The sequence below is a fragment of the Aspergillus affinis genome (assembly GCF_023601865.1).
Source record: "Aspergillus affinis strain CMG 70 chromosome Unknown NODE_25_length_320802_cov_86_012257, whole genome shotgun sequence".
Classification (NCBI taxonomy): Eukaryota; Fungi; Ascomycota; class Eurotiomycetes; order Eurotiales; family Aspergillaceae; genus Aspergillus; species Aspergillus affinis.
This window is the reverse complement of record NW_026515806.1, coordinates 72,800-86,301: the sequence shown is the minus strand read 5'-3', so window position 1 is coordinate 86,301 and position 13,502 is coordinate 72,800. Positions and strand designations below refer to the sequence as shown.

General features: G+C 52.9%; 4 protein-coding genes across 4 annotated transcripts; 3 read left to right on the top strand and 1 right to left on the bottom strand.

Moving 5' to 3' along the window:
- Positions 1-1,489: 1,489 nt before the first annotated feature.
- Positions 1,490-3,082, top strand: KD926_005227 (histidine phosphatase family protein; the record flags this gene model as incomplete). Its single annotated transcript, XM_053098468.1, has 2 exons — positions 1,490-1,629; positions 1,720-3,082. 2 exons carry the CDS (start codon positions 1,490-1,492, stop codon positions 3,080-3,082), a joined length of 1,503 nt encoding a protein of 500 aa, XP_052957602.1.
- A 254-nt stretch (positions 3,083-3,336) lies between these two features.
- KD926_005226 (uncharacterized protein) lies at positions 3,337-5,088 on the top strand (the record flags this gene model as incomplete). Its single annotated transcript, XM_053098466.1, has 1 exon — positions 3,337-5,088. The coding sequence occupies one exon, from the start codon at positions 3,337-3,339 to the stop codon at positions 5,086-5,088; it is 1,752 nt and encodes a 583-aa protein (XP_052957601.1).
- Positions 5,089-7,518: 2,430 nt separating this feature from the next.
- Positions 7,519-11,277, bottom strand: KD926_005225 (putative GPI-anchored cell surface glycoprotein; the record flags this gene model as incomplete). Its single annotated transcript, XM_053098465.1, has 4 exons — positions 7,519-10,266; positions 10,327-10,404; positions 10,487-10,567; positions 11,251-11,277. 4 exons carry the CDS (start codon positions 11,275-11,277, stop codon positions 7,519-7,521), a joined length of 2,934 nt encoding a protein of 977 aa, XP_052957600.1.
- Positions 11,278-12,191: 914 nt separating this feature from the next.
- KD926_005224 (putative oligosaccharyltransferase subunit ribophorin II) lies at positions 12,192-13,257 on the top strand (the record flags this gene model as incomplete). The annotated part of the gene is made up of 4 exons (XM_053098464.1): positions 12,192-12,337; positions 12,417-12,615; positions 12,672-12,956; positions 13,018-13,257. 4 exons carry the CDS (start codon positions 12,192-12,194, stop codon positions 13,255-13,257), a joined length of 870 nt encoding a protein of 289 aa, XP_052957599.1.
- Positions 13,258-13,502: the final 245 nt, after the last annotated feature.

The following is a 13,502-nucleotide window of genomic DNA, read 5'->3' as shown; positions in this document are numbered from 1 at the left end:
TTAGGACGGCATGGGTTTTGCCAATGTTGCCCGGGTGGTTGAATTTGCTCGATTTGGGCGACTGGGAAGGCTTCTCTGATGTTTAGCTGGTGTTGTTGGCATTTTGTCCTACTTGCATGGTTGCGAACTGTTTTAGACAAAAACGATGCCATGGGTTTCTATAGAGTTTGGCTGTCAAGTGAGGCTAGAGAGGAAGAGCGAGACTTCCTTCTTTTCTCTTTCTTTCTTTCTTTCTTTCTCGCTCGCTCGCTCGCTGCGTTGACTGCTCGTTTGGAATCCCATTTGGCTTGTGTTATGGTGCGTATCGCCATAGACTGTGTATTATAAAATCATACGGGGATTCAACGGGTTTCTCATCAATCATCCAGAATATAAGAAAACATATAAAAATCGTTTGCGAGAATAAGAAAGGAAAAGCTAGAATCATACGAGAGCTTCGATGTACTGGTAGTGAACAGTGAATAAGTAAAACATGAGCCAACGGACGGACGGAGTCGCGTGTCGGCGATATCGGATGAAGATCGTTGCTGTTATCAATCGAGTGGAGAGGTCGCGATGTAACCTTATGCTAATGTTAACTAGCAGGTGCAAGTAGCAAGGATGATAGAACTGAGCCCTCGGTCTCCAAATCACGTATACATATTATCGATGCTGCGTCGGGCTTTTGTGCATAAGATTGTCAAACATTCGTTCATGAGACAACTATGTATGCATTTCTTCACATACCGGCCAAATTTGTTCCCACGTTCTTCAGCCTATATTGAACATTGTTTCACTAGCCTGTCAGCCGTCCACTGCAGTGTACCCCGTCAGTTTGCTGAAGATCCCCCCCTGTGGACCCAGGCCAGTTCGGGTCCAAATCTATGCCAGACCAACTAAGCAATTAGGGACGGATCTCCGATGCACGTCTGCGAGGGGAGAAGTCGCTCTGGCTAGCTCGCACTTGTCCGACAATATTCCTGGCCTCTTCGCTCGTGCAGGTCTGCTCGACTTTTTGTTTGTCAAATATCTCATATAGTAATGGAACAATCGAGAGCCCTAATTCTCGTCCCGAAAGGGGATATCCACATACCTCGGGCACCCAGGCACCGACCAACCGACAACCCACGTGGTCGCCGAGCAGCCTATCAGAGGCCTGGGTGCCTGAATGCCTGAGGTGCCCAGCCTGACGTGTCTGGCATAAGCCTACGAGGTAAGGACCGTCGCACAAGCAAATCAAACCACCGACGTCTCTCTTTCTCTCTCTTGCCTTCTTCAGGACGTGGATGGGGAGAACCACCCCGGTTACCTAGAGTGAACCTAGGCCGTTAGCCCTACCAATCTACTACTCCAGCGCGCCGACTGCAATTAATTGCAGTTCCACACTTGAAACAACCGGCCCCTTCCGTTTATCCAATCTTTGTCCGACTCCGGACGGCGTGCGTGCTGCCCGCGCTTCGGCCTGTGATCGACAGGGCCAACTGCTCCTGATTCTCATTATGAGACGCGCATGATGAGGGGGCTCGTCCTATATGAGGGCCGTCTGGTCCGGCAGACCCGTCGGCGGGCTGTCGTTCGGAAACTATTCGTAGTAGGCAGTATGGGTTTTGCAGTGCTGTCGTTGATTCTTTGGATTGGGTGTTTCTGGGGGTGAGTCTCCCTTCTCCCTTAAGTCTCCTGGATCTTGTTCAATTAGATGTATGCGGTTGAATAGTGGTACGTACTAACATAGGTTTATAGAGTCTCCGGCTCCTCAGTCGTCCACCAACCCAGGGGTTCCTGCAACTCCGTGGACCACGGAAATCAATGTTCCCCGCAGATCTCGCACCTCTGGGGCCAGTACTCGCCGTTCTTCTCCCTGGCCAATGAGTCGGCGTTCCCCGCGGACATCCCGGGCGAGTGTCGACTCACCTTTGCGCAGGTCCTCTCGCGCCACGGGGCGCGGTATCCGACAGAGTCCAAGTCGAAGAAGTACGCGAAGCTGATCGCAGCAATCCAGAAGAACGCGACCGCGTTTACGGGCAAGTATACCTTTCTGGAGAGCTACTCGTACGCGCTGGGGAGCGACAACCTGACCACCTTCGGGGAGAACCAGCTCGTGGACTCGGGCGTTAAGTTCTATCGACGGTATGCGTCGCTCGCGCGGCGGAATGTGCCCTTCATTCGGGCCTCCGGGTCCGATCGCGTGGTGGCGTCTGGGGAGAAGTTCATCGAGGGGTTCCAGCGGACGAAAGAGCAGGATTCTCATCGAGGAGAGGGGAGCCAGAACCACACGGCGCCGGTGATTAGCGTCGTGATCCCGGAGACGGACGGGTTCAATAACACGCTGGATCATGGGGTCTGTACGGCGTTTGAGAACAGCGAGCTATCGGATGAGGTGGAGGCGAAGTTCATGGGAGTGTTTGCGCCGGCGATCCGTCGCCGTTTGGAGGCTGACATGTCGGGGATTAAATTGTCGAATGACAATGTGATCAGTCTGATGGATCTGTGCTCGTTTGAGACGATGGCGGCGACGCCCGACGCGAGCGAGCTATCACCGTTCTGCGCGCTGTTCAGTCACGACGAATGGGTGCAGTTCGATTACTACCGGTCTTTGAGCAAGTATTATGGTTATGGCGCTGGAAACTCGCTGGGACCGGCTCAGGGGATTGGGTTCACTAACGAGCTGATTGCCCGATTGACGAAGAGCCGAGTGCATGATCATACCAGCACCAACCGGACCCTGGACTCGAATCCGGCCACGTTCCCTGTGGATGCTGCGTTGTATGCCGACTTCTCGCACGACAACCTGATGGTGTCGACCTTCTTTGCGCTAGGGCTGTATAACGGTACCAAGCCTCTGTCTCAAACCACCGTGCAGACCATCAAGGAAACCGATGGATACTCGTCTGCTTGGTTGGTTCCGTTCGGGGCTCGCGCGTATATCGAGGCCATGCAGTGCAGCGGGGAATCTGACTCCCTGGTGCGCGTGCTTGTCAATGATCGCGTGGTGCCTCTTCATGGCTGCAAGACGGATCATCTGGGTCGGTGCAAGTTGGAGGACTTTGTTCGGGGATTGAGCTTTGCTCGTTCTGGAGGAAACTGGGACGAATGTTTTAACTAGATTTATTCTGCTAGACAGTGCAATGTACTTAATGACCGACTTGTTGTGATTATTCCTGTGGTTGCCTGGGTTTAGCTAGCACTAAAGCAGAGCACTGGACAACAGAGGTTCACCTGCTCAGGACCCCTTCGTTCTGTTGCTAGCGAGAAGACTCATTTCACACCCACCATCTCTTCCATCCTCTCAGCCTCTCCACCCTACGTCTTTTCATCTAATCTTTTCCCATCTCACTCCCCCTCTTCACCACAGACAAAATGGCCTCCTCTCATCCAGACATCTCCCAGACCAGTCCCCGCCGCTCCAACTTCACCGAAACAACCTCCAAACCGATCATCGTGATCGTGAGCCCGACCACCCCAGCAGTCTCAGACAACAGTGACTCGCTATCATCCTCTCCATCCTCCCAGCCGCTTTCCTCTCCACCCCCGGTCCGCCGCTCATCATACACCTCCCTACTGGCCAAGATCGCTCGAGATGCACACCTCCTAACAGTCACCTCGCTCGACACCCTCGAAGAGATCCTGGTCCAGTACGGTCCCAGAATCGCTGGCTTCATCATCTCCTCAGCCGCCATCCTCCATCCTATCCACCATGCACTCGCCATCCGTTTGGCTGACCTCGCGCACAACAACTCCCAAAGCGAAGAAGGCGAGGAACCAGGGAGAAGAATCTACACGATCATCTTCGCCCTCTCCTTCCCCAGCACTGCCATCTCCACCCCCATCCTCTTCCACTCCTTCATGCGCAACATCTTCCACCTCCCCTGGCGCCTTAGCGGGATGACGAACCAAAAAGTCAAAACCAAGCTGCGCGCCTCCGTGCTCCGGAAACTCGGGCAACGGGTCTACCGCGTCAGATACTGCTTCCGCAGCGTGTTTTTGCGGAATGTTAAGTTGGCGGATAAGGTTGTTGTTGCTACGGGGGAGTTTCCAATTGGGGGGCAGAGGGTTACTTCTTCTACTTCGGCTACTACTGGTATGGGTATGGGTGTTGATGGTGCTTTTTGGGTGAGGGATGGAAGTGGGGATTTTGATGAGAATTCAGATGAAGATGCGACTGGCATCGAGACGGCGAGTACGGACGAGGAGATGGAGGAGGATTGGCAGAGTGAAGAGAGTGAGGGAACTGCTGTGGGGGGTGATTTTGGGGATGGGTATTCGTTTGCCGGGGAGGAGATGGAGTATTTTCAGGGCGTTCCTACTGATCTCGTTGGGGAAGGGGGTGGGGATGAGTCGATGCAGATGGACGAGGACGCCGGATTCCTGGCTGACGTGGAGGATAACGAGGTGGATGTGCTGGATGTTCATCCTATCGTCACTACTACCTTGGTTGTTGGCAACAATGTCAACATGAACGACGGTACCCATCATGACGACGCCGTCTCCGACAACAGCACCTTCTTCAGCCCAGATTCTCTCCTCACTCACAGTCCTGCTGCTACCGTCTCCACGCCCGCTACTACAACCATGGGATCATCTTTTGAGGAGGAGGGCGGCGGCGACGATGATGACGATGACGAAGAAGCTGGCGTCGCACTTGCAGGCATCATCATCCCAACCATCGAAGGAGAAGACTCCGCCTCCGAAACCGAGGACTTGGACCTGGACATGAACCTCTCCACCGCTCACATGCACGCACACATGATCAACCACAACCACCACCACAACAACCACAACGTCAACAACGCATCTCTCAACCTCATCCAAGCAGCTCATCACGCCCTCACCACCGCCGCGGATGACTCAGACGACGGAAACCTCACCCCACCACCCCCCCTCCATCCAACCGACTGGGTCTCTTCCGACGACGAAGGCACCAGCGTGGACCTCTGCTGCGCAGACAGCCCGATCGTGATCCACGAGTTTAAGCGGACTGTTGTGCGCGACGGCGTTTCGGAGAAGATGCCGAGTGGGTACGTCGGGTTCGTGGGCCATGTGGATGATAGTCGGTCGATGAGTACGTTGATTCTGGGGATGTGTGCGGTTCCGAAGTTTGTGGAGAATTGATCTGATAATTTGAGTTGGGTGGTTGTGCGTCTTGCGCCTGTGGATGGGGACTGTCTTTGTTGATGGTGGTTAAGTTGGATGCAATGTAAAAAGGGACCTATGTGGATTGCAAGAAAAAGTATTTGATGTAGTGACAGGTGGGAAGACTTTATGGATGAAGGATTGATGAACGGGTTGACATTGCAGCAATAAAAGAAAAGAAGACTGAGCATGAAAGGAAAAGCCGGCAGAGAATACCCAGAAAAGAGATCAATGAAGGTTGAATGACCATGAAACACGTGATACAAAGAATCAACCGCAGTGCAATGATACATAAACATTTCCGAGTAGAATCTAAACAAGATGAGCCAACCAGCCAGTCAGGTAACCAACTCGCTCATGACAGCGCGACTACCATACCTATCTATTATACAGAACAGGATCAAACAGAGACAGAGGCGCCTTGAAAGCCCTTTCACACTACCCACCATCCAGAAGAAGATACATACATCTAATTCCCATCCTCTTTCTTACTCTCCTCTCCCGAGCAAAGCGAAGCAGAAGGCGTAGTCGAAGGCAGCCTCCTCTGGCTCTTATTTCCGTACGCTATGAACCCAACCGTTAGTATCAATAGCCAGCCAGCGTAATTCAACCCGTGGGTAACTTTCATCCAAACGCAAATTCAAGCACACCCCGTGGAGCAACGGGGAAGCAGCAAATGCAAAATAAAAAGCAGAAGGAATGAATGATTGGGGTAGAAAGCAAAAGATAAAGGGTAGATGGGGGAACATACACCTCTCAAAAAGCATATAAGACGTATACATCAGGATCGGCAATGCCACGATCGTCGAAAGCCATCTATGTTGCATCGAGAATGGTATTCGTTAGTCATTCTTCCTTGGTAGGGTCTTTTCCTAATCTGATTCCCCCTTCTTCCGCATCGCATCTCCATGTTAAATGAATGCCGCATCCAACTAACAAGCAAGCAGACAAGTCTTCCTTCCCTTCCCTTTCAACTCACTGCAAACCAAAACCCCCACCCCACCGGAACAAACCCCAAAGAAGGGTTAGGAAACGCAAGAAAAGAAAACTCACCGCCTCGCAGCGACCTTATACTCCTTCGTCTGCCGAATATCCTGGACCGGACGAGGGCGCGTCCCTGTCGGCGTCGGACGTTGATAGTTGTGAGGGTCCATGATGACGCGCCGTTGCGAAGGTTGGTTTTGTTGGTTGGACATGGTTGTTCTTTCTCTCTCGTTGAGTGGGTCTTTTCTTTCTTTTTAAATCGATATATTGAGAGATGCGGATGGTTTGGCCCCTTGTTTCCAATCAATTGATGCCGAACAAGTGCGTAGGGAGTTGTATAGAAGGAAAAGTGGAGGTCGGGAAAAGTTCAGGTCAGGTGAGTGGAGTGGGTTGATGCCTTGATGCCTTAAGAGTGTCATCTCGACTTGGTTGATTTGGGGTATGTAAAGTCTACTGATTTGAATACTTTGCACCGAAATATGCGATTCAAGGGACTCGTTTCAAGACATTCAATCTGCAATTGCAAGTATATAGAGATCCAGCTAAAGTTACATATATGGCTAAGAGAAGAAATCAAAAGGTGTATAGTATAGGTAGACACAAGATCTGGAAAGAAAAAGAACAAAATTGATACATAAAGCTGTGATGCAAAAATGAAAAACAAAAGAATGTTGACAAGAAACCCGAATCAAAGCCAATAGAATACAGTACAGTTGATCCCAGAATTATGTCGTCGTGGTCTTTCATCTTCCAATCTTTCCCATGCTTGTTGAGTCTTTCTTTTCTGGTTCTGAGTTTTCTCAACCTCGCCTTGCTTTTTGCTGGTTTAACTTTTTTTTGTTTTTTGTTTGGCTTCTGTTCATGGAGAATTGCGCGTGCAGCTCGACTCGTTGATCCCTGGGTGGTCCGAAAAGCAATGAGCATGGCCCAGTCGCCGGTCGATCAAACAAGGGGACTCCGCGTTGGGTTGTTGGTATTTTCGTCAGCTGACCCGTTTTCTTTTTCTCCGTTGAAGATTGCCAATTCAACAGTTGCATGTCGCTCAACTCGTTGATCCCCTGAGAGGACCAGGAAACAAGTCCGGCCCAGTCACTGGGTGATCTCACGAGGAGCTGACGTAGAAAGATAAGAAAGATGAAAATGAACGAACGACGAAAGATAAGAAATACATATATGAAAGAAAAAAAAAGGAAAGAACAAAACTCCGGCCCACACCGGGGCAGTTGCTGACTTTCGCTATGCTTAAACAAACAGATTGCTCCAAGGAGCCGCCCCGAAACGCCCAAGCCATAGAACCGAAAGCAAGCAAGAAAAGAACAAACATGCAAAAAGTGGAAAAAAAAAAAAAAAAAAAAAAAAACAGAAATGAAAAAAAAATTAATGAAAAAATGAAAAAAAAAAATTGAAAAAAAGCCAGAAGGCCCATCACTGGGCCTCCTCCGGAGTCCCCTCCGCCCGCTTCTTGCGTGCATTAGCACGGCGGGCCCTCTCCTGGGCATGGTTCTCGAACTCAGCCATTAAGGCTGCCGCCGCGCGGCGGCGAGGACGAGATGATGATCCCTGCCTAGGAGAGGCATGTGGAGGGTTCTCCGGAGTGGCGGCTTCTGCCACCCCCTCGCTGGTGTCAGGTTGCTTGGGGGTGGCAGGCTGCCGAAGCTTGAGCTTCGGCTGCTGCTTGTGCTTGTTTTTGAAGGACAGGGTCAGCCGCGTGAGCTCGGTGGTTTGACCCTGTCCTTCGCCGCCGGAGGCCTCTTGACGGACCTTCTGCCTTTTGTTAGCCTTGCCCGGCTGCCCACTAGCCTCCTCGGAGGGACGCTTTTTGGTTTCGGTTTTGGCGTCGTGGGCAGCCGGGCGAGGCGGCATCTTGAGGATGAGGTTGGGCCTGGTCGGCCCAGTGGGAGTGGCGGCCGGCTCAGGCCCAACCTGGACCTCCGAGTTCCCTCCCCCGACCCGACTACGGCGCTGGGGGCTGTCGACCGGCGCCCCGAACCCTTCAACGTGTCTTCTCTTGCGAGAGGACCTGGTGGCTTTTTCGTTGAGTGGGTTCGGAGCACCGGCCGCGTCGTACTGCTCAATGAGCCCCCGAATTTCCCCCGTGGACATGTGGCGGTCCACGGGGATGTGCCGCAGCCGAGCCTCTTCGCGCGCCTTGATTTTGGCTTTTTCTTCGTCGATGTTTTCGACGGCGAAAGGCGCGCTGAAGGCACGGGGGAGATTACGTTCCCCCATGCGAGGAGGGAACCCGAAGATCCGATCCCTCTCCGCCTGCTCGTCCGACTTCAATCGCAGGGGGGGCTGAGGGAGCCCCCTGTCCCCATAGGTGTTGTTGGGGCGATACCAGTGGTAGCCTGTGGAGACTACCACCACCTCCTCGCCGAACTCATTGGTTTGGCCTGTGTCAATCCAACCATCTTCGTTAGCTTGTAGTTTAGTAGACAGGGATTGGAGATGCATACTGTTGGCCCCCTTGATTGCTTCCTCCTTTTTGGCCTTTACCCCCCCTGCCGGCGCCGCCGATGACGTCTTGGTTGGCTTGACCCGTCGAGCCTTCGCCTTGCGAGATTTGGCCTTACCGGCCCTGGCTCGGGCCGGTTTGGGCTTGGTGGCCTTGGGCTTGGTGGCCGTTTCGGCCTCGGCCTTTTCCTCGCAAGGAAACGGCTCGACAGAACCCGAAAGGTTCCCCGAGGAGTTGAGGTCATGCGCTTGGAGGAAGGAGTTGCGCATCTCCTCGAGGAACTTGGCGTCTTCGGGTTCTTGGGCGTCTGGGTGTGCAACCAAGACATCATCAGCGACGCTGATGAGTCGCATGAGGGTGTCGACCCTCTCGGTCGACAAATTGGTCATGGCGACCGGTGCATAAGGCAATGGAGTGTGGGTTGCCTGGGCCGGGGGGGTTGGCGTATAGGGGGCCATGGCGGAATGGTTCGGCGAGGAGGCTGTTGAAGCCGGACGAGCAGGAGCGGAGTGGGTTGGTGCAGGGATTGAGGTGGAATTTGTTGAAGGGGGACGAGTGGAAAGAGAAGGGGATACAACAGAACGGGCTCCAGCAGAAGGTGCTGGGGTAGGATGGGATGAGGCAAAGGCAATTTCGGGCAAGGCCGCTTCCTCCTGGGTAGCGTGCTTCCTCTTTCTCTTCTTGTTCGGATGGCCATCTCCCTTCTCAGTAGGGTCATCGGTTGGTTTGGCATCGGCGTCAGTCATATCAGCATCATTGCCGTTAGCGGTGGTCTCCTCCTTAGCGGCAGGAGTCCTGGTTCTCTTGCGCTGGAAGCGACGCTCATATTCCATCGATTCCATGGCCCGGACAGTGGGCTTTCTGGTGCGTCCTGAAGTACGCGCACCGGTAGAAGTGCTCGTTGCAAGACTGGTGGGCGAGGTGGGTCCGTCGACTTGACCGTTAAGACCAAAGTTATGACCATACATTTCAGCGGTGTAATCGAAATGGTAGTTGTCGCTGAAGCTATCTCCGTAGACACGCACAGGGGTGCCCTCAACGCTTTCAGCGATCTCATGGTCGTAGGAATGTTCAGGAGTGTCCAGCGCAACCGGCAAAACCGACTCCAGCGCCTTGCGACCCACGTTCAAAGTGATGGTGTTGCTCATTGGGCGCTTGTTGGCACGAGAGCTGCCCTTGACAGAGATTTCAACGCCAGAGGGAGCGGAATCAATGTCCATGGCATCGCCAGAGGGGACAGACTGGTCATGCATCTGGCTGGCAAGATCCGCGACCGACTTGCGGGTGCGGCGAGTGGAAGAATTGATGGGGGTGAAGCCACGTGACGGGGCGGGAGTGACGGGCTTGTCTTTGCCCACCTTTGCGGCGGAGCTGGGGGCAGGAGTGGCCTGAGACACAGCAAGGGGAGTGGAAAGCATGGTGGAAGAGGTATTTGAATTCTGCTGAGAATTTCTCTTCGGCTTACAGTCGGCCTTGGTGGACCGCGGGGTTGACGCACGCGAAGAAGAAGCAGTAAGCTGAGGCTTGGAATCTTGGTTCACAGAGCCGTTCGTTTTGGCTGGCAGAGACTTTCGCATCCTGCGTCTGCCCGAGAAAGTAGAGCCGTGAGAAGAGGTATTGGAATCCGATTTATTTGGATCGGTCAAGTCGGCTTGTGATGCCAACGACTTTCGTCGATCTTGTGTTTTCTTCAAGAACGAATGGAGAGTAGATTGAGACTGTAGACGGGTCAGTTTCTGGAGCAATGAGCATCGCTAAGAGGAGGCAATTTCACTTACTGCTTGAGCTTCATTGCTCAGCTTGCCGGAATGAGGGGTTAGATTTCGAGTACTCTTCTGAGTATCTGTAGATTGAGACTGTGGCCATGTTAATCCCAGTCGATGCAAGAGGGCAATGGCCGACCGAGCATCGCCATAGGAGCCACTGGGGTCAACATACTGCTTGAGCTTCCTTGCTCAGCTTTTCAAGATTAGAATCTTGATTTGGAGTGTCCTTGTGAGATGAATGGGTGGATTCGGACTGTATCCACGTTAGCTTTCGATCGATGAGATGAGGGAAAGTAGCGAGCGACGAGGGATAGCATGGTAGCCCCAAGAAGTTACTTACTGTTTGAGCGTCTGTACTCAGTTGGTTGGAGTGTAAGTTTGTATTTAGATTACTTTTCTGAGAAGTATCAAAGGATTTGGCTGAGCCAGAAGAAAGATCTTTGCTTTCTGAGAGGTGGATGGATCGGTTGCCCTCGAAGGACAAGGAACCTCGTCTCCGTCGACGTTTGGTCGAGGGCAGGGTTTCTTCAAAGGAGGAATGGATGGGAGTGGTGGGGAGAGAATATGAGCGAGATGGATTAGATGAAGTATTAGAAAGATGTAAATCAGGGAATCTGGTTGATCGACGCGAAGCACGAGAAGAGCTGCGTTTGTTTTGATTCTGAAGTAGTGAGAGTTAGGAGGATTCAGGTGTGTGAGAGGAAGAGGGGGGACGAGAGAAGAAGGAATACTGACTGAGGAGGGTTCGAGCAGTGAATTAGCGGGGGAACCCGGTTCCTGAGTAACAGAAGCTCTTCCAACCACTGGATTATGATTAGCATTCACTGCGATTTGGAGGGACTCTTTCGCGTGGAAGAGGACGTAAATCAGGCTTGATCAGGGCAACCCTATACATCAAGCCCTAAATATCTCCCCGGGGCAATGATTGGGCACAACGAGGGCAGTCTTACTTTTGCCTGGCATTTGATGGCTACAGTCCCTGTTCTGGTATTTGTTCTCTGAGAAAACTATGGGAAGCTTCCACTATAAACCGATTCCAGCTCCCTGACTTGCAAGTTGTACGGCTCGGCGGACCGGGGAAAACAGTAGGCCAACGTCAGCCCAACCACTTCTTCCTCCTACTTCTTCCTACGCCTGCCTCAACCGTTTCCTTATCTCAGGGTGAATGGTTCGAGGTTATTCGAGAAATGGAAGTTTCCTGTCAAGATGCGCTTCGCCGTTAGCCAGTGAATGTAACAAGGACGGCCCATTCGGGAGCAAGGACCAGACAGGAGTCAGGAGCTCCCGTCAGCGAGAAAACGTATGACGCAAGCCAGAACAAGGGGCGATCGCAAGCACCACAGTATTCACACCTACCAGTAATTCCTGTTTCCAGTGGCTATTGTGACCAGAGCAACCTCCAACCCGAACTCTGTAGGGAATGAAATCACAGCGTGGCCCGTTCGGTGAAGCGGAAGGCGAGAGTCGGCACGTCAGGACTTTGAAAGCGCAGGGATTACTCCCAGGGCAAAAAGGACGCGATGTGGGACATTTTGTGGCAATGTGAAAGCGACTATCTAGGCGATCGAGGACCTAACGGGGCGTCGCAGGAAATGGGGAAGCCGTCAAAGCGATCGAGGAGCGAGGCAGAATTGTTTGGCAGGCCGACTTGAAGATGCCGGGAAATTAGGGCTTGCGAAGGCGGGTGGCCGGTCACTGGACCGCGGCTTGCCCCAAAGCCGCCGGGCGCTTATCTTAGCGCTTCTTCCGCCTTTTGGCATCCAAAGCGGTCGATCGGCTCATCCTCCGGAACCTCTTGTTCGGTCGCAATCGCCCCAGATCCCTCATTTGGCTTCTATCTTCTCGTCCCTGTCGTTTCTCTGCCCTACCCCGTCAAGATGCAGCTTTGGCACACTCTTCTCCAGCTCGGTCTGCTGGCTTCGACTGCAGTTCCGACCGGCGCGGCTTCTACCTGGGGATTTACTGATGCCACCGTGTCAGTTCACACCAAGGGCGCTGGGGTTGGTTCGGGGTCAAAGGAAGAGTAAGTTGACTATGCTCTGCGATAGCAGCTATCCTATTTAATTCGCCTCGGAAATTAATTACCATATTCCGATTGATAGGATTCCCGACAACAAGGCCATCACCAAGCCGATCTCGCTCGGCGGTGCCGACACCCTCAAAGTCACCCTGACCACCCAGGAAGGTCGATCCGCCAAACGCGCCCATCAAGTGTTCCTCCTTCTGCAGGACCCGGAAACCGGCCTCGACATTTCGTATCCGTTCAATGTGAAGGAGAATGGAAAATCGAGACTTGAGCTGGTAAGATGGAGGGGAACAATTCCTTTGCCTCGGATGGCAGCTAAACGTAGCTTTAGGCCCAGAAAGACCTTCCCGTCCAATTCCTTTCCGTTTCCGAGCCCATCGACGCACGATTCCTTGTAGGCTCATTTGGCAGCTCTGAGGCATACAATGGAGCTGCATTCCCTCTGTTGGTCACCCACGACCCCGACGTGCCCGTCCCTACGGTCGAAACCTCGAGATACGGCAAGCTTCCCGAAATCCATCACATCTTCAACAGCGACCCTCAAAGTCCGCCCGTTGTGATTACACTTGCCTTCGTCGGCACCGTGATTGGTGCTTTCCCTGTTCTGGCAGTTCTGGTGAGTGTTCCTGTGGTTTCTATAATTATTGTTGAGCGCTATCTAACTGATCCTCTATTAGTGGCTTTTCCTCGGCGCCAATATTAGCCATCTCCCTACCGCTCTCAAATCGGCCCCTCTCCCTCACGCTGTGTTCCTTGGATCGCTTGTCTCGCTCGAGGGCATCTTCTTCCTGTACTATACTTCCTGGAACCTCTTCCAGATTCTCCCCGCCGTCGCCGCGGTTGGCACGGTCGCATTCATCAGTGGAAGCCGCGCATTGGGCGAGGTCCAGGGCCGACGCCTTGCAGGTCTTCGGTAAATTCGTCTGGTACTGAATTTGCCGGCAGGTTGTCGAGACTGTCACTTCTGCGGCAGTCCTCTGCGATCTGTCTTCATGTTCGACTCCATGTCTGCGCACGTATAGAGAATGTAGCAGATGAACCGAATCAAGATGAATTCTGTAGCTATTCCATGAATCACCAGTTCAATTCTAGGGCCAAAAATCCAAAGTAAGCAAACTGGGTGCTGCGTCGAACCTGACGTCACCCGCGCGGCTACCGCGTC